The 24,042-nt window shown below is 37.2% G+C and overlaps 1 protein-coding gene across 3 annotated transcripts in view; it reads right to left on the bottom strand.

Moving 5' to 3' along the window:
- LOC108708507 (protocadherin-9) overlaps nucleotides 1–24,042 on the bottom strand; it is a 1,160,994-nt gene that overhangs the window by 618,959 nt on the left and 517,993 nt on the right. For all 3 annotated transcript variants that reach the window (XM_041582452.1, XM_041582453.1, XM_018247294.2), the window contains exon 3: nucleotides 21,568–21,633. In XM_041582452.1, the coding sequence (XP_041438386.1) occupies nucleotides 21,568–21,633 (66 nt within the window). The remainder of the gene's footprint in view (nucleotides 1–21,567; nucleotides 21,634–24,042) is intronic.

Below are 24,042 nucleotides of genomic sequence, written 5' to 3'. Positions count from 1 at the left end.
ACCTTGCTTTACTTGGCGCAGTAACGGTAGCGCAACTTCGCCAGAATTCGGCACCCTGGACGCAACTTCAGATTTTAGTGAATTAGTGTAGTCCTGGCGAATCTACGCCAAGCGAAGTGTTGCGCTGTGAGCGAAGCCGTCACTGGCAAATTTTCGGAGGTTAGTGAATTTGCCCTTTAGTGTTTTTAATGGTTAATATGTATATTTATGATCGTAATACTAGTTAGATTTTTTTTATCATGTGTTAAAATCCCTTTAGACAATGGATCATCTTGGAAACTAAATGTTATGCCTGATACTTGGACTTTTTTCATATGTAGTATGGCTTGGTGAGTCTTTATATAGACGGCTCAATGTTAATTTCAGTATCTTGATAAAGACCCTTGGGAGGCCCGAAAAATCGATCATGAAATAAATTGAATCCTTGAATTCCTTTTGTGGGAAATGGCTCAAGCTGGTAGTGGCAAAGTATAGGCAGATGGGAGACAGTGACATCAAACTGCAGTTTAAAGCAATCTTCTCACTGCACTTTATTGTCTGCAGTTCAGCATTCAGTTATACAGTACAGCATTATAGTCACTTTCCCACAGTTTCTGGGTAAATAATGATGATCAAAAACTTTTACTCCTTGGTTTTATGGGTTTTCTCCACAATAACACAAGTATGGTCTACAATACCTTTCTGGTCCATATGCTGCAGCTCTCCAGAGTCACCTTCTTTCTCACCAGTCAGTACATATACTTCATAACACCTGCTTCTCCACAGGTTGCCCCTCATGCATTCTGCCGCTAGGGACCACAGAAACAAACACTGCCCATGCTCCCGGGTCGGGCTGTTCTCAATAAGGCACATGTGGGGGCAGATTTATAAAGGGTTGAAGTGAAAAGTCAAATTTGAATTTTTTTTGGTCAAAACTCTAACTCCGATTAAATTTGTCTGAATTGAGAAAGTTCGATTTTATTGATAAATTTAGATTGTAGAATTTCGATTTTATGGGAGTTTTAAAAAACTCACATGAATCCGAAATTCGACCCTTGATAAATGTGCCTTCCTATGTTAAATGCTGGTAGAATCCAACTTAATGCATTCCACCTGTGTTTGCTCCCTTACAGCGAATGCTTTTGAAGTGTATTATTATTAAATCAAGAACTTTAGTAATGTACAAAATTGCATACAGTAATTTTATATATGTTGGCATCCTGAAGGAGCAATTTAATTAAATTCTGTCACAAAAAAAGTATTAATAGACTGAAGTACTAAAACCATTCTGCTTTCCTGTACTTTCTGGAGCAAACATTTTTAATCATAAATTAGTATGTCTGTCAAATCCCCACTGGACTAATCCATTTAGGCTTATAATTAATGTTCAGATTACAAAATATCCATGTGAAATAACACATTATCCCCAACCACATTTTTCATTTTAATAATTATAAATAATACCTTTGGCAGCAAATGTGAAAGTGCAAATGTGTTTTAAAGAAAACCAGCATGTTTATTACTAAACAGTAAATATTTGGATTGCTTTATTTTTCTCCAAACAATTGTGTAACTGAAACTTGATGAACCTGAACAGTGTAACTGAATCCTGTCTGTAACCAAGTAGTGTAACTGAATCCTGCTTATAAACAAATACGGGGGAATGTAATAACGGATAACGGAACGTTAACAGAAAAACTATTCTCAATGTGAAAAGTTATGCCTTTGCGCAAACAAATTTTGCTTTCTGCGAATTTAATACAGCTTTTGCAAACCTGGAAACTGTTTAGCGACCACTTACGACAGTGGAAGACCATTTGTGAATTTTATAGTTTGCGCCAATGCGCAATCTATTAAAACTTTTCACAGCAAAAGACTTTATGTTTGCTCCAAAGGATTACGACACCTTCAAGCACTTCTTAAGAGTGCACAATTAAAATTCGCAATGCCATACACAGTTTAAGGAACAATATTAAATTGCGATATGTGGATTTTTATTCTTATTGGTGCGAATTGTTTTTCTCTTTGCAACTTTAAATACATTCCCCCCATAGTGTAACTGAACCGTAACTGGGCACACTGTATCTAAGGTACTGACATGGAATACAAGCATGGCAGCGGTAAAAGTTTGGTTCATAGGTTTCCCTTTGATCAGCGTTGCACTATGTGCCTTATGCCTTGAAACACATGTGTGTAAAGATCAGACCAGGCCGCAAGGTTTTAAGGCAATGTATGGTAAAGGAGACTGAAGGAATATTGTTTTGCATTGCATATGTTACAGGGGCTTACATTTGGGAGTTGGACCTCTACCGCAATGCTTGAGTACAAGGTAGAGTGAGGAGTCTGTTACTTCCAACTAAGCTGCCTTTGGCAACTAAAGAACTGTGCAGTTCTAAATCCAGTGAAGTATAGGGATACAAAGACTTGAAAAGACTTCTCAGATGCTCCAAAGTCACTGAATGGTAAATGTGCATAACAATTTTTATGCCTATGAAAGTTTTCATTTTCTCCAGGCTATGATATGCGGAATCTAGAATTTTCTTGAATAAAGAAGCCGCTGCTCAGATGAGTGGTGAAATGTTTTCAAGAAAACTCACAAATGTCCAGTTGCTTTAGACTTATTCTACTAGAGAAACAATTCAAATAGTTTCAAATGCTGTGTGGGTTATTGGCTTGAGTGTCCTGGGTAGCTGTCTTGTTAATGGACAATTATGGTTAATTATTACTTTGTGCCACTACTTTAATTACATACACACACACACACACATGTGGGCAGATTTATCAAAATGATAAAATTAAAGCTCACAGCAAAAACCTCAACCACTTTCTATTCATTCCTATGGGATTTTTAGAAGAGTATTTATAAACACGTGACAGTTACAATTCACTATTTGACAAATAAAAATCCAATAGGAATGAATAAAGTGTTTTACTGTGGTGAGCTCTAATCTCAAGTGTTGATAAATCTGCCCCTTTGTTTGTATCAGCTGAGTTGTGTACATTTCTAAACATATAAATACTTTATCAACATAATTGTGTTTCACTAGCTACAAAAGACAGTAGGGGTTCAGTTACCTCCACAGCCATAAAGTGCAAAGTATGATTTTTATGATGCAATCATCATGTTTTGTACCCATAATGCAGTGTTTGTTCCAAGAATTCCAACATTGTTTCCAGGAAGAACTGCACCTGATACCAACTGCAGCCAATGCATTAAAAGCAATGCACTTTGCTGCAAATCAGATCAGCTTTGAAAATCTTTTAAGTCTGGCAGTCTTCCATAGCTCAGCATGAGCCTAATGTGTGTGTCCTTTTCCTTTGGTATTGCCCCTCTTGACCACTGTGGCAACCCTGGAGCAGCCACCTGGTTCAAGAGCTTTCTAACCTTTCTTGCAGACAGATCCAAGAAACCAGGGGTGTAACTACAAAGGAAGCAGACCCTGCAGCTGCAGGGGGGCCCAAGAGGTATAGGGGGCCCACGAGGCCCTAGTTAATGAGACATTTCAACATATATTGGTAAAACAGGACAACCTCTGCATATGTTGGGGGCCCCTAAAATTAATATGCTGTGGGGCCCAGTAACATCTAGTTACTCCACTGCAAGAAACCCAAGCGATTGCTATAGGTTCATTTTACTTATTGCTGAAGTCATACAAGTCATAAAAACATAACAATAATATAGTATTGTATAGTTCCCAATACAAGCACAATGAATCCCTGCCTTAAGTCTATGATTTGCAGATGAGTTAGAAGAAGTATTTTCCTCTTGTTTAAAGACACCAAAAAAAATAATTCTTAGGGTATTAAGAGTTCAAGAACTCCTGAGGAATAATAATTATAATCCTCTATATAAAAAGTCAGCAAATAAATTAGTCCAAGATGTTGCAACCAGCAAATGATATTTTAGACAATATATTCCAAGTGTTACTGATCTGCAGTCAAATTCTGTTTATATTAAAAGACTACATCTAAAAGGTCATAGCCTATATCTGTTTTCAATTATTAGGGAAACACTGTATCAACAACCTCAGCAATATCTCAGCAAAGATCTTTTGACTTTAAATATATTTAGCAAGAAATCTCCGTCTGCCCTCTGTCACCTAAACTTAAGCTGCTTTAATTACCCAGACTTCCGATCAACATTTTGTACTATCTGATTAACCTCTGCCACTTAGCTAAAACAAGCTTAGCGAGACTTCAGTGTGCCAGTTTTGTTTTGTTACACCTCATTCTAAATAATGAAATGGAAAAAAAATTAATTGCTGTAGATAACTGTCAATGCCTTTAAGGACACAATCATTTTAACCATTATTCCATCTACTGCTTTTTTTTCCAGCAGCATCATATAAAAATATTGCCATCATTAACCGCTATTCTAGGTAAACCAATTAAAGCCTGAACAACGACACTCCATGCGAGAGTTACACAGCAGGTTCCTTTTAACTGTGCTGTAATAGATGAACTAAAATAGATGTTCTACAACGGAGTACCAAGGGAGAAATGTGAAGGTGTAGAGAGGGCTGGAAACTAGATTGGAAGTCAAGCCTTGCTCACTGAAGATCAAATCTGTTTTCTAAAGTTCAAACATTGAAATCACTCACTTTCAATTGCAGGCTCAACTTCAATCTTAATGCATCTTTGACCGACCCAATTCCAATGTATTGTTTATGAATCAGAAGAAATGAAAAGCCTTACTTTGAGGGAATGACACATTTCAGTCATTCTTATGCCTTTGCCTGTCCATCTCTTTAAATTCTCCACACTCTCTGTCTGAGAAGTGTATTTACCTATCTCTGACACAACAGGATGAAAATCTGCACGAAAGAACATTTTCACTGATCGGATAGTCTAGCTATTTTCTCGGTCTATCCCCTACTCAAATAATGTACCACACAATCCATTTCAAGGCAGTAAAAACAAATGAAAGGTTTTAAATTACAAAGGATAACATTTTGGAGCAGGTGAATGAATCTCCATTACAACATGTCATGTTTGCAGATCAAGATTCTGAGTATTGCTTTGCCAGAGATTGATGCTGGAAATTGAGACATTCAGAAATGTCCTACCAGCAACTGTAAAGTAGATATGAATATAATTTTAGGCTAAAACTCAGATATTACCCAGGATCTTATTAAATCATAAGTTAATTCAGATGTTTTCTTTTCTTTCAGTGAAGGAAAAGTTATGCCTTTGCGCAAACAAATTTTGCTTTGTGCGAATTTAATACAGCTTTTTACACTGTTTATATTTTAATACTATTTATATATGTTTATTTCTGAGGCTGATGACTTTTTATCGCACATAACTGGTGCCTGTAAATAAGGGCAATGGCAAGGTCTTGATAAGGTTGAAAAGCAAACAGCTAGACAAGTTAACAGTCAGTGTATATAAAAACAAACTGTATGTTGGAGACTTATAGTAAAGCGAACTATGGTACCTCTCTACAGAGTGCAAGTTCCTGCGTGTCCTTTTAGATCTGCCTCCTCAGATTAAAACTGACAGCTCTTGTCTTGGTGATATAGGATTTGTTTTTTCAATAAAATGAGAAAATTCGTTAAGCTACTCAATAGTTTTGCAAGTGCATATGAAATATGAACCTTTATTTTCACAGAAATAAAAAATGGCCAAAATGCATGTAAAGAAACTTAATGGTTATGTTTTGATTGTTAAGATGTACTTCACTCGCGGGGTCTGATTTATGGACGCCCAAAGATTAAGTTTGAGCAATATGAAGAAAATGTGAGAGAAATCGCCACAAACTGATTATTTAAAAATAGAAAGCATGACACCTAAAACTTGGAGATATTTTTATTTTGTTATAGAAAAAACCCAAATCGCAGTGCAAAGCTAAAATTGCAAACAAAAAGCAATGGATGCAAGAAAAATTATAATTTCTCTCAGTGGCATAACTATAGAGGAAGTAGACCGCGAGCAGGGGGGGGGGGCATGGGGGCCCAGACCACAGGGTCTGAAAACAATTGAACTGAAAAAGGTGTTTGGAGGTGAACAACCCCTTTAACTTTTAGTATGTTTAGTAGCAGTTTGCAATTTCAGAAATCTGCTTTATAAGGTCCAAATGACCCTAGCTACCTGTGGGGACTCACCCTGGTGGTCTAGTGGGCCATTGGTGATGCCAGCCACAGTGATCTTTCCTCTTCTTTAGCCAGTTTTTCTATGGCGTGCATGGAGCGAACTTCCGGGTTTTACGTGTTACGAACATCATCAAGTCATTGCGTTTGCCGCAAAATGTTAATATTTAAAGGGGCTTGAGAATCCAAACTCATTGCCCATTGTTAGATCTAACTTGTTAGTATCCTGGGTGCTATTTCTGTCTTGTTTGATTCCAGCTTTGACCCTTGCCTGCCTGACTAATCTGAACTCTGCCAATCCTGACCTTTTCCTGACTGACTATTCTGAACTCTACCGGTATTGACTCTTGCGTGCCCAACTATCATTTGAACGCTACCTGTACTGACCCTCCTAATTGACCTTGCTTGAACTCCACCTGAACCGACCATTGCCTGTCTGACCCTGCTTGAACTCTGCCAGTACTGACCCCGGCATGCCTGACTATGATTTTCGTCTATTCCCTGAACTGTTACCTTCCGTCCAAAACCTTGAAAACGCATGTGCCAATTTGCTCGTTCTGAACATCTGCTTTGCTCCTCTCTAGGTAAGACCTGGCGGCATCTCAGTAACCGAGGGCTCATCCCGAGGCTAAAGGTGGCTGCTACAGGCAGAAAATTGAGCCGTGACCAGGGAACTTAGCACTTGTTCTGCATTTAGGGAGCCATACGTGACAGTAGAACAGGCCAAAAGATGGACGCCGAAGGTCATGCTGCCGCAACTCCTCTGACCCCTGAGATGCTCCTTTCTACCCTCCTACAGCGCTTAGATGAGCAAGAGACGAAACAGAACATTATGGTGCAAGGTCTGCATAACATTATTTGCTCTTTTGTTCTGTACCAATTACAAAGTCTTTGACACCTCTGTCACATACTGTTCATTGGATTTTTATGGTCTATGTTCTATGTCTATGTTCATAAATGCTTGTCTGTGAAACTTTTTTAGAAACAGTGGGTAACGTGCAGTTGTCTGAGCAGTTACTTTTAAGTTATTTTGACATTGTGGATTTTACATGATATGCACACTTGCAAATATTTTTAACAACAACATAACATCTAAGACATAAAAAACAGGTGCACACCAGTTGGGGTCCCAGCTGAATATAGAGAGGCCTTGTGAGGCCAAAGAGCCTCCTGACATCACTGCTTTAAACATAGCCTGACTTTACTCTTAACATATTTTTGCATACTACCTCTAGTCTGTTTAAACATGCTAACAAGGATGGAACATGTTGGCAGTCACACTGATTTTATCTTTCTTTCATTTTCCAGACCAGAAGATCTTGAAGATAAGGGAGAACCTGAGGTATTATAAAAAATACTTGTGCCTCTATACACAGTAGCTCTGTAGGAATATTCATCTTTAAATCAAGACGGCAGAGGCTCTCTCCTCAGGGTTTAAAAGCAAAGATATTTGAAACTGTGGTGGATCAAATCTCAATGTAAGTTATGATTTAGTAACTAAAATAACATAATCCCCATGTGAATAATGGTTTTCTTTGTACACACACATTCCTGCAGTTAGATAAATGGAAAAAGTACTTTATGTGACATTAGAAACTTTGATTAAGGCTCAGCTGCCAAAACTTGGTTTCAGAGCACTGAGAGAGCATGAAAATTTATATTATCAATGCTAAAAATGAGTTAACACATAGATAGATAGATAGATAGATAGATAGATAGATAGATAGATAGACGATAGATAGGGTGTTTACTTATCCTAACTTGTACATGTTAAATAGAAACATTGTGCACATTAAAAAAAAATTAGTTGCAAGATTAAATGCAGTGTCGTAACCACCAGGGGTATGACTGCACCCAGGCCCATGCATTTGGACCCGTCAGAGCTGTGATAAGGCTTATCATGGAAGGTAGAGCAAGCGCCAGTCCAGGAGGGAGGGCAGCTATAGCTAGTTAAGCTACTGGTATGATTGGCTTAACAGTAACTTGTGCTTGTTAGATCCTTAGCTTTGACTCACAGCTGGATAATGTGTTTCAGAAGCAGAAAAAAACATTAATAAAATTAAGCAGTAAAGAAGAATTATAATAAAAGATGCACTACTGTTTCTGGTCTAGAATCCTATAGCAACTAATCAACCAATTAGACAGTACTATGTACTGGTCTGTTGTTTGAAAACAAAGATTGCTGTGGGTTTTTAAAACATTGTGCCTTTTATAACATTACTCTATAAACATTAAACAAGTAACAAATAACATAATAAAACACAGCTTCATACCATAAATACTGTACCCCTTTATAGAGGCAAAAAAGGGCTTAAAAAGGGTCAGAGAACACCGCAAAATATCAGCAACATTTTCAAATGTTCTACCTGCACAAGATACAATACTGCTATTGTCTGACAAATGTTTTATGCTTTCAGAAAGTCTAGATATCACACCACATTGTAAATAAAGCAGCGATAGTCATGCTGCTTTCTGATGTAGTGCTACAAATAGTCAAGTAACTTATCGTAAATATTTTAAAACAGTTTGTTCCATTGTTATGGCTTAGAGGGGCAATCCAGGCCCCTGTGATTCCTTCATGCAACCACCTATACAGAAATGCGTTTGGAGATGTAGACAGTTGGGGAAACTGTGGTGAGAATTGCCTTTTCCCTCTGCTATTTAGCAATTTATGACCAGTACTCTTACTTTGGCTATTTGTTGAAATGTATTTTTGAAAAAACAAACCACTTCCCTGCACTTCAGTTTCATGCATATGTATAACTGCATGTATTAATACTATTTTTGTAAAAATAAAGGATCCTTAGACTAGAGACCTACCTTGCAAAGAAATGTTAAATATCACTTTTACAATTTTAATTGGTAAGATGGCTTTTGAATAATAGCAATGAAAAAAGGCAAACTTGGTTTTGGTTGAGACAATGCAGAAAAGTTGATTACTGTAATTATGATCTTTAAATGCTCCCTAAGGGGATTGGTACATTGGCAAACAAAACAACCTTTCCTCTCGGCAGTCCCTTACTTTTCAGAAGTTCTACTGGCAATGCAGAGTGGAAGAAGGCAACCTTTTCCTTGAATGGAAAATAAACTTTAACTGAACAAGGTGCATTGAAACTGTGTTTGTCCTGGGGAGGACCATAACAAACAAAAAAAAAGAGAGATGATATGTCAAGGGCTGAAAAAATGGATTGAAAATTCACAGGATTAAAAAAAACTTGGTGGAAGAAAAAGGAAGATTAATGGATGATGGGTAACAGAGAGAAATTGAGGTATGTAAAACAGTGTAAGCAACGTAACCAGTTCTCTTTTGTGTGAAAAATGTTTCTTTTGCGTGTATTGAGTATGTACAGATGAAGCCAGTTTGGTTTGTGTGTTTAACAGAGAATATCTAAATACATTTAACCCATTTAACACAGAAAACTGCGTCACAGCATCCCATCTAATTAAAGCATTCACCATTGTTAACAATGGTGCTTTGGTATGCTAATGGGAAGGTTAAATGCATTACATGAGTTAAGATGACTTTAGATAACACAATTTCTTCAATTAATCTTGAGTCATGACACATTTAACACACAAATCCAAGTGGCTTCATCTTTGTAGTTTTGCTAACCAGCGAGCCTCATCTGCTGGCATAAAGTTTACAAGTATGAGCCAGAGCACAATGTATTTGCACCCAAAATGATGTCAATGTTGGTGTCTCTGTACTACTTAAATTATAATCCAATATAGTAATGGAGTGTTAATAAGGGAGTGTTATCTATGTTATAATTATTTCATTTTTGACATTGTTTATGAAATTACCCTAGCCCCCCTTTCTTCTTTCTGTACCCCTTTATTTCTTACATATACAAAAATAAAAGAACACAATAATTTAAAAAAATTATGCCACTTTCATGCAGGTATTAAAACTGTGTCACTAGCAATTAAAACTAGCAATGTAATAAGGGTCTATTAAAGATTATTATATTGGGAAATGCAAATTTTTGTTTCTAATGTTACATTTACAACTTTCAGTACAAACGCCAACAAGTAAACATAGTAAACATTCAAGAATTTAAATAAATGATAGAATTATGACATACAACCTAAGAAATTCATAAAACTCATTGATCTTTTAAGCACTATACAGTAATATGGACTAAAATCATCCTGCCCATGCAGAAGCTCCAGCATTCCATGTACCATTAATTCATCAATATTTTCCTTGAAGCCTAGTTGTAGGTTGGCTTTGTTTTACTACCATCATCAAGTTGCCGTGATTGAGATGGTAAAACAGAAATTTATTCTGGTACTAAATATGAAAATAAATGATTGATTTTAACATTTAATGATCTCACCAGATTTTATTTATGGTCAGAAATCTACACAAGTCAGTGCTCTTTATTAAACTTCTGTCCTTAACAAATGTAGTACTTAAAACAGAATCATATATCCTTTAGCTGTACTTTTTTGGGTCCCAAAGCAGCGAGGGGCTTAGGGTAAATAAGGATTGAATGCTTTTTTGTTGTTGTTTAAACAACTAGAATTTTAAATAATAAATATTTTTCCCCCAAGAAATTCAGGGAGAAGAATGGTTATCCTAGTTTCTGCCCTATGGTTGCAGGCAGCATATTTTTAACGCAGCATATTTTCCAGTACATTTATGGAATGTATTAATAGGAGAGATTGATAAGAAGTCTTTTCGGGAAATGGCGTCTTTATGAAGTTAAGGCACATTAAACATTAAAGAAAACGTTAAAAATTGTCATCAATATGGGTTTCTGGTAGCTAAATTACCATCAAGTGCAGGGTGTATCATTTTAATATCATTTAAATAAGAATATATGGGGGGCAATGGTATTATTGGATTTTGTAGCTTCATTCATAACTAGTTTCTGTAAAAAGAATCCCATTCATGTATATAAGTTTTTAATTTATTCCTTTCTTTGGGAAGGGAGAACAAATGAGGATTAAAGACTTTTTATTAGCTACACAAGAGGCATTATATAAGGTAACAAGGGTTTATTTAGGTATTTGAAGGTTTAGGAGCATGAATGGAGCATCACTACTGTAGGTTCACAGAAGAACTCCTGTTGACGTGCTACTGATTCTTTTGACGCAAATATTACCTTTGTTGCATAACATAATTTTGTCACTAAACAAATCTGTAGAAAATTAGAGCAAAATAAATAGGGAACATCAAATCAATATAATTTATTAAAAGATATAACGCTGCCTGAAACTTATTAACCATTCCAGGGTGCCTTCTTTCGAGGTTGCACCACATCTGCTGGCAGAAGTACATTCAATGATTTGAATATGTTAGTTGCCTTCCTGACATTCCAGTTTTTTTTTTTTTGGAGGAAAACTCGACTTATACGAATTGAATTGAATTCAAATTCAATTAAAATTTTCGGGTCAGGACTATTCAATCAGAAATTAGACATTCTAATTTTTTCCTAAATAACCTCAAATTTGATTTGTGAGTATATTCAAATTTACTGTATAAGAGTAAAATTTTTTTACATAAATTCGTTTTTTGATAATTCTGCCCATAAAGGTGTGTTACCTGATCCTGTCTATCACACCGAACATTTCAATACATAATGTAAGAGGTCACTTAGGACTGCTAAGTGCTATTGTTGTTGCACAGGGGGAAAATCCATTACCGGTATGTGTATGTATGTATGTACAGTATAACTTTATTTTTAAAGTGCTGTTAAAAGGATACTGCCGTGGGAAAAAACATTTTTTTCAAAATGAATCAGTTAATAGTGCTGCTCCAGCAGAATTCTGCACTGAAATCCATTTCTCAAAAGAGCAAACAGATTTTTTTTATATTCAATTTTGAAATCTGACATGGGGCTAGACATTTTGTCAATTTCCCAGCTGCCCCTGATCATGTGACTTGTGCCTGCACTTTAGGAGAGAAATGCTTTCTGGCAGGCTGCTGTTTCTCCTACTCAATGTAACTGAATGTGTCTCAGTGAGACATGGGTTTTTACTATTGAGTGCTGTTCTTAGATCTACCAGGCAGCTGTTATCTTGTGTTAGGGAGCTGCTATCTGGTTACCTTCCCATTGTTCTTTTGTTTGGCTGCTGGGGGGAAAAGGGAGGGGTGATATCACTCCAACTTGCAGTACAGCAGTAAAGAGTGATTGAAGTTTATCAGAGCACAAGTCACATGACTTGGGGCAGCTGGGAAATTGACAATATGTCTAGCCCCATGTCAGATTTCAAAATTGAATATAAAAAAATCTGTTTGCTCTTTTGAGAAATGCATTTCAGTGCAGAATTCTGCTGGAGCAGCACTATTAACTGATTCATTTTGAAAAAAATGTTTTTTCCCATGACAGTATCCCTTTAAGGAGCTGCAGAACCATACAATGCATACAAGTACAATATGAATAAAAGTACACACAAGGAGGACAAGTAAGTCAATAAATACAATAAATGTAGACAGAGCTCATATAAGAACACAGAGTTTAAGTGCTATGTGGTAAAAGCCACAGTAGGAAGGAGGTCCCTGCCCCAGTCTAAGTGGGTATTGGCATCAAAATGCACTCTTTGCATTTCTCCATAGTTGAGTTTGGTCTACTTTGCCCTCTATAAAGATAGGAGGTAGCTTTAGGGTTCTCCAGTCAAGTGATGGGTGAATCTATCCCGTTTTGATTTGGCAAAAATTTAAAAAATCATGAAAATTAGCAAACTGCTTGGATCAATCAATGGACTTTTTGTTCAGTGACTTCTTCAGCACACAGTACATCGCTAGTTGCCACAGTCGTTTGATTTGAAAGCTGCAGCACAGTTTTATCTAAAATATCACACAAAGACATTATTTTGGCACTGGAACAGATAAAATCCAAACACCAGAGATGTTCAATGCAAATCTGTTTCATACTAAGGTTGTGCATGTTTTACCATACTGACTGGTGCTCTTTGCACACGGCTTTTATTGGAGCCCTATAGTGTTTCACAAGGGGATAACTTTTCAATATTATTGTGGCTGCAGCTTTTTTACAAATGTGAAATTGCCAAATATTGCATTCTATTATTTTTTCTGTATCCTGGACATTGTTGCCTGACACCTGTGGAAAAGCATTAAACATTGTGGCAAAGCATTAAACATTTGCCTTCTGACCATTTTTTTTTTGTTTGTTTTAGTTTATACTTTTGGCACAAACAACTTTATCTTTTTTTAGAGACTTTGTGTGTTTAGTAAGCACCTTGGCGTTGTGACCTACAAGTGATGTGCACCTAAAATAATCTTTAATCAAATAATAATAAAAAATTTTTGCACACTTGGCAACAGAATGTCTAGTCCCTCTTCCATTAAAGTGTTTTCTCAATTTCCATGAGGATCTGATAAAGAGTAGGGGCACTAGTAGTCTTCCAAAGGCATGCTATGGAAGTTGTGACAGTAATGACCACACTTTGTGGCTTCTTTCACACCTCTAAATACTGCTTCCCAGTTCTCTATATCTAGTTCAATATGGAGATTTTTCCCCCCATTTAAGCATGGGGTTTTCTTTCAGGGAGTGGGCCCCAGATATCAATAACTTGTAGAGTGAACCAATCATAGGCGAGTCTACTGGACAGCTTGATTCCAGAAAAGTGGGGATGGGAGGAGGAATTGTCATGTTCCAGAATTTGTGTGCTAATGTCACAAACTCAAAATACCACATGTTCTCTCTATGCAGAAGCATAGAGAGAACAAACTTGCTGCACATGTCCACAGGTCCCCCAACTTGCAGTGTAAAGGGACTTCTATCTGTAGGAATTGTGCACATACTGTATAGTAGTTTGTCTAGCTATCTGTGGCAGACAGCAAGATATTTATGATTACCTTAGTGCTTATAATCTTGTGCCCTGATGACCATCAAGAAACAAAAAATGAAGTGAAGCTTGACTTTTAGGGTCAATCTTAATGCAGGATGAGTAGTGATGTGTGAATTTATTTGCCAGGCGCAAATTCGCATCAAAAACGAGACACCGGCACCTTTGCGAAATTGCGGCGTTTTGCGAATTTTGCTCATTTTTTTGGCAAAGCGAAACGGCGCAAATTCGCCCATCACTAAGGATGAGAAGAGTGAAGTGGAGACTGTAACCAGCAGAGAGAGTTAGCAAATCAGGTATCAACACTGCTCTATAGGGCAGTGTTGATTATAGCATATAATTCGGTTTAAAAGGGTCTGTATTTTGACCTGCTGATCAGTGCACCTCCCAGATCTGATCAAGAAAGTCTTCTGGTGGCAGTTTAGGAAGTTTCGACTGCTGTGGCCCCTCAAACACATGAAAACCAGAAAAAAAATTAAACTTTTTCACAAGTGCATAGGAAGCAATTAAATTCACAGCAGGTGAGATACAGCATTAGCACATTATTTGATACATTGGATTCCCTGCTTATATGGTATTTTCGTTTTCAAGTTAACACTTCCTATAGAAGATTATTGTTTTACTTACTGTAATAGCTACACACAGCCCCTGAGAATTGCACTTATTTTAAAAGTAACTTGTGGAATATCTACAGGCCTGGAAATATATATATATTTATGTCCACAATATGTGTAGAATGATTACAAAGTATTCATTATAACTATAATGCATGTAATAGCTCACAGATACCATCTAATAACACAAACATTTTTCAGTTATTAAACCCCAAACCCACTGTTTTCTGGCCAAAAAGAATTTGATGCATATGCCGTTGTTGCAAGAATTAAAAGTTTGATCAAACATCGGAGTGCTGCTGCAATTGTTTAATCCAAGCGTAGAGAACCTGTGCAGAGAGGAGTACACCCGAGGCTTCAAACAGTGAGTTGTGTGAGTGTGGCACTTTACTTTTGACTTTGTATTGATGCATATGCTTAGAGATACACTGAAATTTACATCCTATTATGGAACAGGTGCTAAGCATAAAGGTCTGGTAACACTCTATGTTGTTTGCAGTGAGGTATAGAATTTTTGACCTGAGCATATACAGAATCATGGAAAAAAACATGACAGTGTCAACTCAACAATAATAATATTTTAAAATCGACAGTTCATAAATGTACCTTTTGAATTGAATATTGTTATTGAATTCTGTCAAATTTGAACCAACCCGATATTTAATACACTGTCTATAAGTTATAGTTACTTATAGTATAGTTATACTTACAATTCAAGACATAAAAGAAAACCACGATCAAAAGAAAAAAATGGAAAGACTTTCATTAAAAAACAAAAAGCAGACAAAAATATTTGGCCTTAGAAAAAATGCCAAATTACTCAATCCTCACAGGAAAAAAACCCCAAACCTTTATCTACAGTAGCATAGCTCTATATTCTGCAGATTATTCAAGTTTAGCTACTGTACTTTATAGTTAAGTCTACACTTTGCTGAGCAATTCACTTCACATTGTATTTAGATTATTGCTGTTGTTTTAATTACAGCAATTATTTTGATAAAATCGAATTATCCTAGTAAAGAATCTTAATTATATATTAACTGTTTCTATATCTTATAATCAGCACCAAAAGATAAATAATGCTACACATGATAGAAACAGTATAGGGCAATTTCTTACACTTGTGACTGTTTTGTTTAAAAGGTTACAAAAGCCACGAAAGAATACTGATTTCTTGTTTTGGTGATGTGTACTGATGGTGTAAGAATCCCATAGAGAACTGCACCTTTACAGACTTAAGAGAAATGTGTACAGCAGCCCAATTTTTTAAGTTAACAAACAATATTTGTTTTACCCATGTCTAAGTTTGGTTAATTCTATGAAGTTAAAGCATCAGCATATGAGAAACAGCATTTAGAAACATGCCAATAAAAGGAATTGGCAACCTATAGGATGGCAAAGGTATTTTTTTTATTTTAATATAAACAGTGAATGGACATTACAAAACAGTATGTAGTGCATGTGGTATAAACACCCAAGAGTTAATTGTGGGACTGGAACTGATTTTCAGTGGTTAATAAATTGACAATGTTGCTGAACCATAGAGGACTACCTATGGGCAGGGTAGTTATACTATGTGGTTTGTGGTTACTTTTGCTGGGGTGTCAGTTGTGTGACTGGTGGTTCATCTGTTGAATAGTTATGGGTGAATAAATTAAGCAGACACAAATTTGCGGCAAATTTCCGTGTTTCAGTGCAAGCAAATGAATTTTCCAAACTGCGATGAAAAAATCACATAAAAAAAAAATGATACCTATTGACTTTAATGCATTTGGACCAAATAGTCTCGCATATAAAAACTATCACTTGCATCAAAATTGACATGCGTCAAAATTATTTTGACGCCCATTGATTTCAATGCGTTTCAAACTTTTTGCCGTTTCTCGAATTTCGCCCATCTCTACTGCTGAATGCACAGTATATACTATTTCTGTTTTTTTTTCTAACTTAAAGGGGAAGGAAACCTAGTCGGCGCAAACCCCCACCCCCCTCCCGTTTGTTGCCCACCCACCCTCCTACCCCCTGGCCTACCCGTCCCACTGGCAAATGCCCTAACTTGTTACTTACCCTTCTGCGCAGGTCCAGTCCAGGGAGTTCACCAACGACATCTTCTTCCACGCGATCTTCTTCCTGCTTTGAACAGCGTTTTGGCGCATGCGCAGTAGGATCATTTCGCCGGTACGGATCTACTGCGCATGCACCAAAAGTCACGCGCATGCGCAGTAGATCGTACCGGCGAAATGATCCTACTGCGCATGCGCCGTTCACAGCAGGAAGAAGATCGCGTATGAAGAAGATGTCGTCTGTGAACTCCCTGGACTGGACCTGCGCAGAAGTGTAAGTAACAAGTTAGGGGCATTTGCCCAGCGGGACAGGTAGGCCAGGGGGGAGGAGGGAGGGTGGGCAACAAACGGGAGGGGGATGGGGGGTTTGCGCCGACTAGGTTTCCTTCCCCTTTAAGGCCATATGGGTGATGTCAATGGTTAACTGAATCTCCCAAGGTTGGCAAGAAAAATATACCAACAGGTAGAAGGCATGTCATTCCTAAACTAAATTGTACAGTAATTCAGAATACCCCATAATGCTCACAAGCAGTCACAAGCAGGCTACTTGATCAGTTTAAATACCCAAAGAAACTGTGCAGCAAATGGCTGAGGATCAATTGAAACATAATTTGTGCTGTTGAGCTAAATTATCGGCATGAGCAATAAGTTATAAGGTTTAAGTCTTCGATTTTTTTTATGGTCCATTATAGTCTCATGCACCATACCACCTACAGTCTAAAAGTATAGTTATGAAATACATATTATAATTGAATAGCTATAAAGCTATTAGATTATCATCAGGAATATGCAGTCAATTTCCTTATATTTAACTATAAGTATTTTGATTTCCTTATCAGAACCTCAGACACGAATTATTCAGAGATTCACCATGCTACCTGTACTGTTGGAGTGCATTAAATAAACTTACTGTGCTCAAGAATTATTTCTACCTTTGATATGCTTTTTGTACACCCTATTATATATTTCCTTCTTCCTTCCATGGCAATTGAATTAGTATTGGCTGCAAATGAATGCAACTTTTATATTACTGCTTGGCCTGCTGTAAAAGCAAGTTAATGTCTACTGGTTGTGCGTTTAGTATTAATGCAAACAAATAAGGCTATATTGTTCATTCGAACTATTTGAAAATGAAATGTATTGTTCTTTCTATGTTAATAAATTTCCTTTTTTCCTTCCTTACGCAGCGAATTCCCATGATTCGCAAAACCGGTGTAAAAATTCACCAGCAAAAATTTGGCAGCATCCATTTTTTTGGACGCCGGCACATTTTCGCCAGCAAATGTGCGTCAGCGTAACAAAAAACGGATGCTGGTGTCAAAAACGAGACGCCGGAGCCGTTTCGAGAATTTGTAGCTGTTTTGCGAATTTTGTGGGAAATTTGCGAATTATATGGCGAAACGAAATGCCACAGATTCGGCCATCACTATTCCTTACCTGTATTATGCAGCCAAATAATGAATACCAATCCTGAATGTACAAAAGGTAGCAGTTTGACACAAACATTTATTAGGTGCATTACAAGCATCTACACAAATTGTGACAGGGTGCTTGGGAAGCATCACTGTCTTGAAGGAAAGTGAACTGAAAAGAGTGCATTTAAAGGAAAAGCACCACCAAAAAAGAATGTGTTTTAAAGTAATGAAAATATCATGTATTGTTGCCCTGAACTGGTAAAACCGATCTGTTTGCTTCAGAAACACTACTATAGTTCATATAAACAAGCTGCTGTGTAGCAATGGCGGAAATTGAAAAAAGGCTACAAGTTAAATAGTGGATAACAAATGACACCAATACAATGTTGTAGAACAATGTTCTACAGAGCATATCTGCTATCTGCTGTGTAACCTGAGTCTTTTCTCCTTTGAATAGCTGCCCCCATTGCTACACAGCAGTTTATTTATACAGTATAAACAATAGTAGTGTTTCTCACGCAACACACCAGTTTTACCAGTGCATTACATTTGTATTACTTTAAAACACTTTTATTTTTTCATGTTACTGCTGCATGATATGTGTTGCAGAGGGACACCCAGCACAGGTAGGGTTAATATTCCCTCTCAGCCAAGTAATCAAGTGGCAGCTGAGAGAGGAACTACCTGGAAATGTAAAAGGGATGTGTTCCCATCTTAGAGCACTCCGGACACTTTCTAGAGTGGAGTGAAGTGTGGTGCTGCTGGGAGCGACAGTGCATGGCAGAAGGGCTCTTACTACCAGCAAGAGAGTTTCAGAGGCTGGTGAGTCTAAATCCCTGGTGGGGGAAAGAAAGGTTAAGAGACTAGCGAGTTTGATATCCTTAAAGTGGAGAGTAAAAAGGGCTTAGTGAGAAGCCTGACTATTCTAGAGTGTGGAAACCAACCTGTATGGTGAGAATGCATGTTTTAAAATGACTTTATGTTGGGAAACGTTTACTAAATAAACCTGTGTTTTTGCCTGAAGATGATGTGTCCCTGTCTTTATGCTCCATTTGTATGCTTACCTGCCTACCATAGCTAATTTCCCCCAAAAATTACATGTACAAGCAGCCAACTTGTCACAACATACATACACAATATAAAGTCTATATACAGTAAACAAAAATTCCATACCAAACAACAGAGGTGTCTTAGGGGCAGATTTATCAAGGGTCAAAGTGAATTCAAGGGAATTTTCGAAGTAAAAAAATTCAAAAGTTGAAGTAATTTTTTGGATACTTCGACCATCTAATAGGATACTACAACTGCGAATTTACCTCGAATTCGGTTCGAAGTAAAATAGTTTGAATATTCGAATATTCAATAATCAAAGTACTGTCTCTTTAAAAAAAACTTTGAATTCAATAATTCGCCAAATTAAACCTGCTGAAGTGCTATGTTAGCCTATGGGGACCTTCTAATGCATTTTTCTAAGTTTTTTGTAGTCAAAGTAAAATCGTTCGATCGATCGCTGAAATCATTCGAATCATTCGATTCGAACGATTTTACTTCAAGCGCAAAACAGTCAAATTCGGTAAAAAAAAATTCAAATTCGATATTCGAATTTGAAGTATTTAAATTTGATGATCGAAATTTTAATTATTTATTACTTCGAAATTTGACCCTTCATAAATCTGCCCCATAGTGTTACATGATCCCTAAATTCCTTCCTCCTAACAAGTATTGCACCATTGGGTGCTTTATCAAAGCAGGATGATCAGAATTATGGAAAGGCTCAAAACAGCCCAAAAACTGTTCTTCAGCCTCTCATTCACTTGGCTATACCATACAGGACTAGGGAATTTGCTAGAACAACTTCTATAGAAGTAGACTTGAAAAAATATATAATTTCACTATTGATGTTCTCATTCAAGGGGATATCACTTTTTGCATGTGTTCAATAAATAAATAATTTGTGCAAAATTGATTACTGCAGTGTGTGGCTTAGTATTAAAGTATCATACTGTAGCCAAGAAATCCATTAACATTTTTTTTGTTAGTAAATAAAATGTTCCCGAATCCCCAGGAAAGTAACATTTTCAATAAAATGTAACAACTGCATGTATTAGCAACCAAAAATAAGTTAATCGCAAAAAATAAACAGAAATGGCATTGCAGAGTTTTTATTAAAAAAGTCAAAATATTTAGTGGTAATTTATTGTTTTGGTAACTAATGATATTATTCAATGCGAACCTTAGCCTGTTCCATTGCTGCCTGTAAGGGTGATTTGATGTGTTAGGTGTATGTGCTGTATGAAACAGAGAGGTATAGAGAAATTACCTCAAAACAATAATCCATTGGTAGTGATGGGCGAATAAATTCGCCAGGCGCAAATTTGCAGCAAATTTCCGCATATCGGCACCGGTGCAAATTTGCGGCAAATTTTCGTATATCGGCTCCGGCGAATAAATGAAAAACAAATTAAACGTAAGCGCAAAACGGGTCAAATTTGCCCATCACTGCCCATTGGCATTACTGTCTTAACTACATATTTGGTTTTAAATATTTTATTTTAAATAAAATATCTAGAAATACTGTAACCTGTGTCTTTACAGGTCACTGATGAGAAACATTTTAGTTCATTTCTCTTTAGTTGTAGCTAAAAGGATAAATGCCCATTTATGAAGGTATTCAAAGGTATGTGATTATTCCAGAAATATTAAATATATGTAATAATAACAATAATAATTATGATAATAGTAATGTATGACTCGTTTATAATTCAAGGCAAGGTTATGTCTGCACAACTGGCAGAGGTTTGCACTTGGCTGGGACCAGGTCCAGGAATACTTTCTTCTAGTACACCATTTGTGATGCTGAAAAAAACAAGCATTCGAGAAGTACAGGACTGTACTCCTGAGAGTCTTGCATAAATAGTGCATTTATTATGTGCAGGCATCGTGCAAAGTTCAATTTATCATGTTTTTTGCAATATGTACCCTGCCATGCACATTGAAGAACTATTAGAGGTCTCAGAGAGCTGTGTCCAAAGATGAATACAGTGTTGTCTGCATTTTGGAGAGCTATACTCATGAAGGGCTGGTGGGGAAAGCACATAGGTGGTCCCTTCCAATGTTCCACCCTAACTTGCATTTTTTTTCAAAGTGTTTAGAGCACTTAAGGCATTGTGCGCAAATTTTAAAAAATAGAAATAAAAACAGCAGGTGCCTAGCATTCCAGATAATACTTCCATACCCATCCTTTCTTGCTAGTGTTAGTGATTAAAAATCGCTTAATCCTAAATTTCAGTCTTCACTTTGCATTTAGCTATGTTTTCTTCATCCTGTAATATTCTTTGCCAAGGTCTTGCACACATTTAGCTTCGTTAACATGTGTTTGTAATAAAACATATAATAGTAACAAAAATAACATTATGAAATGCATTTTATCTACTGATTACTACTGCATAAAAAAAATGTGGAAACCTACAATATTATTATTAGCTGCCACGCAGGAATAAAGACAGGCAACCCACCAGCCAATTGAAGTTCATCTTGAAAAGACTTCTAAATAAATAGCAGCTGTAGAAAAAAATTGCAATATACTTACAGAGGGGAGACCACAGGGTACTCTGCATGGAGATAGAGTCTTCCCACCAGTCCCTGGTGCCGAATTCTGAAAGAGATGAAGATGCTGTGATTATCATCTCAAAAATCATCTCAAAACCCAAGTGCCACAAATCGTAGAATCTATGATTTGTGAAAAAAAGGTTTGAACAGCCACAAATCGTAAATTCTATGATCCACAGCACTTCCAGATTGGGGAGCGGAGGAGTGGCTTTTCAAGCTGCTCTCTCCCTGCTTGTTCCCCCATACCTAGGCAATGAGCAGATGATCAAGTGGCCCCTGAGGCGCCATTGCCCAGGGTCTCCAAGGCAGCAACACTGTATCAAGAATAAAGGTTGATCTTTGCTTCCTGAACACCTCCAGCACTTCCATAATGATCTGCAGCCTCTGCCCCAGGTTACACTTACATTCACACTTACACATACGCATATATATATTTTTGGGGATCAGGGGGGTCACACACATTTACACACACACATAACGAGCACGTTTTTGGTTTTGGGGGGATCAACGTATTTTTTATGTTTTTACCCCACAAAAATTGCAGTGTTGATTTTTCAGTAGCTGCAGTGACGTCTGGGACAAGTTGTACATGCTAACTTCTCTAAACACCAGATACTTTGGTAATCCTATGCAGTGGGAATCAAACTGTTCAGTGGACCCTTGGCATTCATATTTAGGATGTTTTTTCTTGGTACTGTACTTAATGCTATAATGGAAATAAGATGCTAGAAAGTGGAAGCTTTGAGGCGATTTTCAGCTATTTCATCGAAACTGACAATTTTGGAAAGCATTGGGACTCAGAAGTTTGGAGTAGAAAGACATGGTTACCCATTATGGATTCAGCTGAATGTGTAATAAATGTTTTTTGGAGGGGTCAACATATCTTTTTGTGTTTTTACCCTACAACAAATGCAGTAAATGCAGCAATAATGACGAGTCACCATACAGAGAGGAGGTGCAGCCATTAACAGACTGGTACAGAGCCAACAACCTGTCTCTCAATGTAGACAAAACAAAGGAGATGGTTGTTGACTTTAGGAAGACTAGGAGTGACCACCTGCCACTGTACATCGACGGCTCTAATGTGGAGATCGTCAAAAGCACCAAATTCCTTGGTGTCCACCTGGCGGAGAACCTCACCTGGTCCCACAACACCAGCTACTTAGCCAAGAAAGCCGAACAGCGCCTCTACTTCCTGCGCAAGCTGAGGAAATCACATCTACCACCATCCATACTCAAAACATTCTACAGAGGAACTATCAAGAGCATCCTGAGCAGCTGTATCACTGTCTGGGCTGGGAACGACACTGTCATGAAGCACAAGACCCTACAGAGGATAGTGAAGACAGCAGAGATGATCATAGGTGTCTCTCTTCCTTCCACCATGGACATTTGCAGCTGTAAAGCCACCAGCATTGTGGCTGATCCAACACACCCCTCACACTCACTTTTCACACTTCTGCCTTCTGGAAAAAGGTACAGAAGCATTAGGGCCCTAACTACCAGACTGTGTAACAGTTTATTCCTCCAAGCCATAAGGCTCCTGAATACTCAGGGACCGGACAGATCTCTCTCACACTCCATCTGACCTTATTGTATAAATAAATAGCCATTGGATACAATTGTTCTCTATGAGCACATCTGCACTTTATCATGTTCTTTATCATGTTCTTACTACCATCATATCACATCATGTCTGATGTTTAGCTTTATTTACTTAACATATTGCATCTGCTGTGCACTGTCTTGTCCTGTCCCTGCACTGTGCTGACCTGTTGTGCAGGAGTTGCATATTTTTGCACTTACACTTTTTGTCTGTTGTCTGGTACATCTATGTTGTGTGTATCACCATGGTCCTAGAGGAACGTAATTTTGTTTCACTGTGTACTGTACAAACGTATATGGATGAAATGACGATTAACTCACTCTTGACTCTAAATGACAGAGATTTTGGTAATTTTATGTACAAGAAAGACATGGTTACCCATTTTTGATTCAACAGAATCTTTACTTTTGAAAAAGATATTGTTTCCTGGGGTAAACCTACTGTTCCAGGATTTATTGGCTTTGGAATCCAAAATGTGCCATATTCTACTGTAGTGCTTTGAAATGCGGTAATTTACTGCTGGGAGTTTTTGATCTATAGCAATCAGAAATCTTCATAAAACTATACATATCTGGTATTAGCATGTTCATGACACTTGAGGCTTTCAGAAAAAGTTGAATTTGTTCCAGAAGTGGAAATACAAAAAAGTTATGCAAATTTAGAAATCTCCGGATCTCCAAAAAAAAAAACGAACTATAGTTTTCCTAGGTAAACTAACCCCCCCCCCAGGAAATGCCCCTAAAGGGAAAGAGCTCAACATGCTCAAAAACCATCTGTTCCATGGTGGTCTTGAGTAAATAAGAATTAAGCAATACATTTTAGATATGTATATTTTATTCAGAATAACAT

The sequence above is a fragment of the Xenopus laevis genome, chromosome 2L (genome assembly GCF_017654675.1).
Source record: "Xenopus laevis strain J_2021 chromosome 2L, Xenopus_laevis_v10.1, whole genome shotgun sequence".
Classification (NCBI taxonomy): domain Eukaryota; kingdom Metazoa; phylum Chordata; class Amphibia; order Anura; family Pipidae; genus Xenopus; species Xenopus laevis.
The sequence above is the reverse complement of the archived record's forward strand: the minus strand, read 5'-3'. Positions and strand labels throughout refer to the sequence as shown.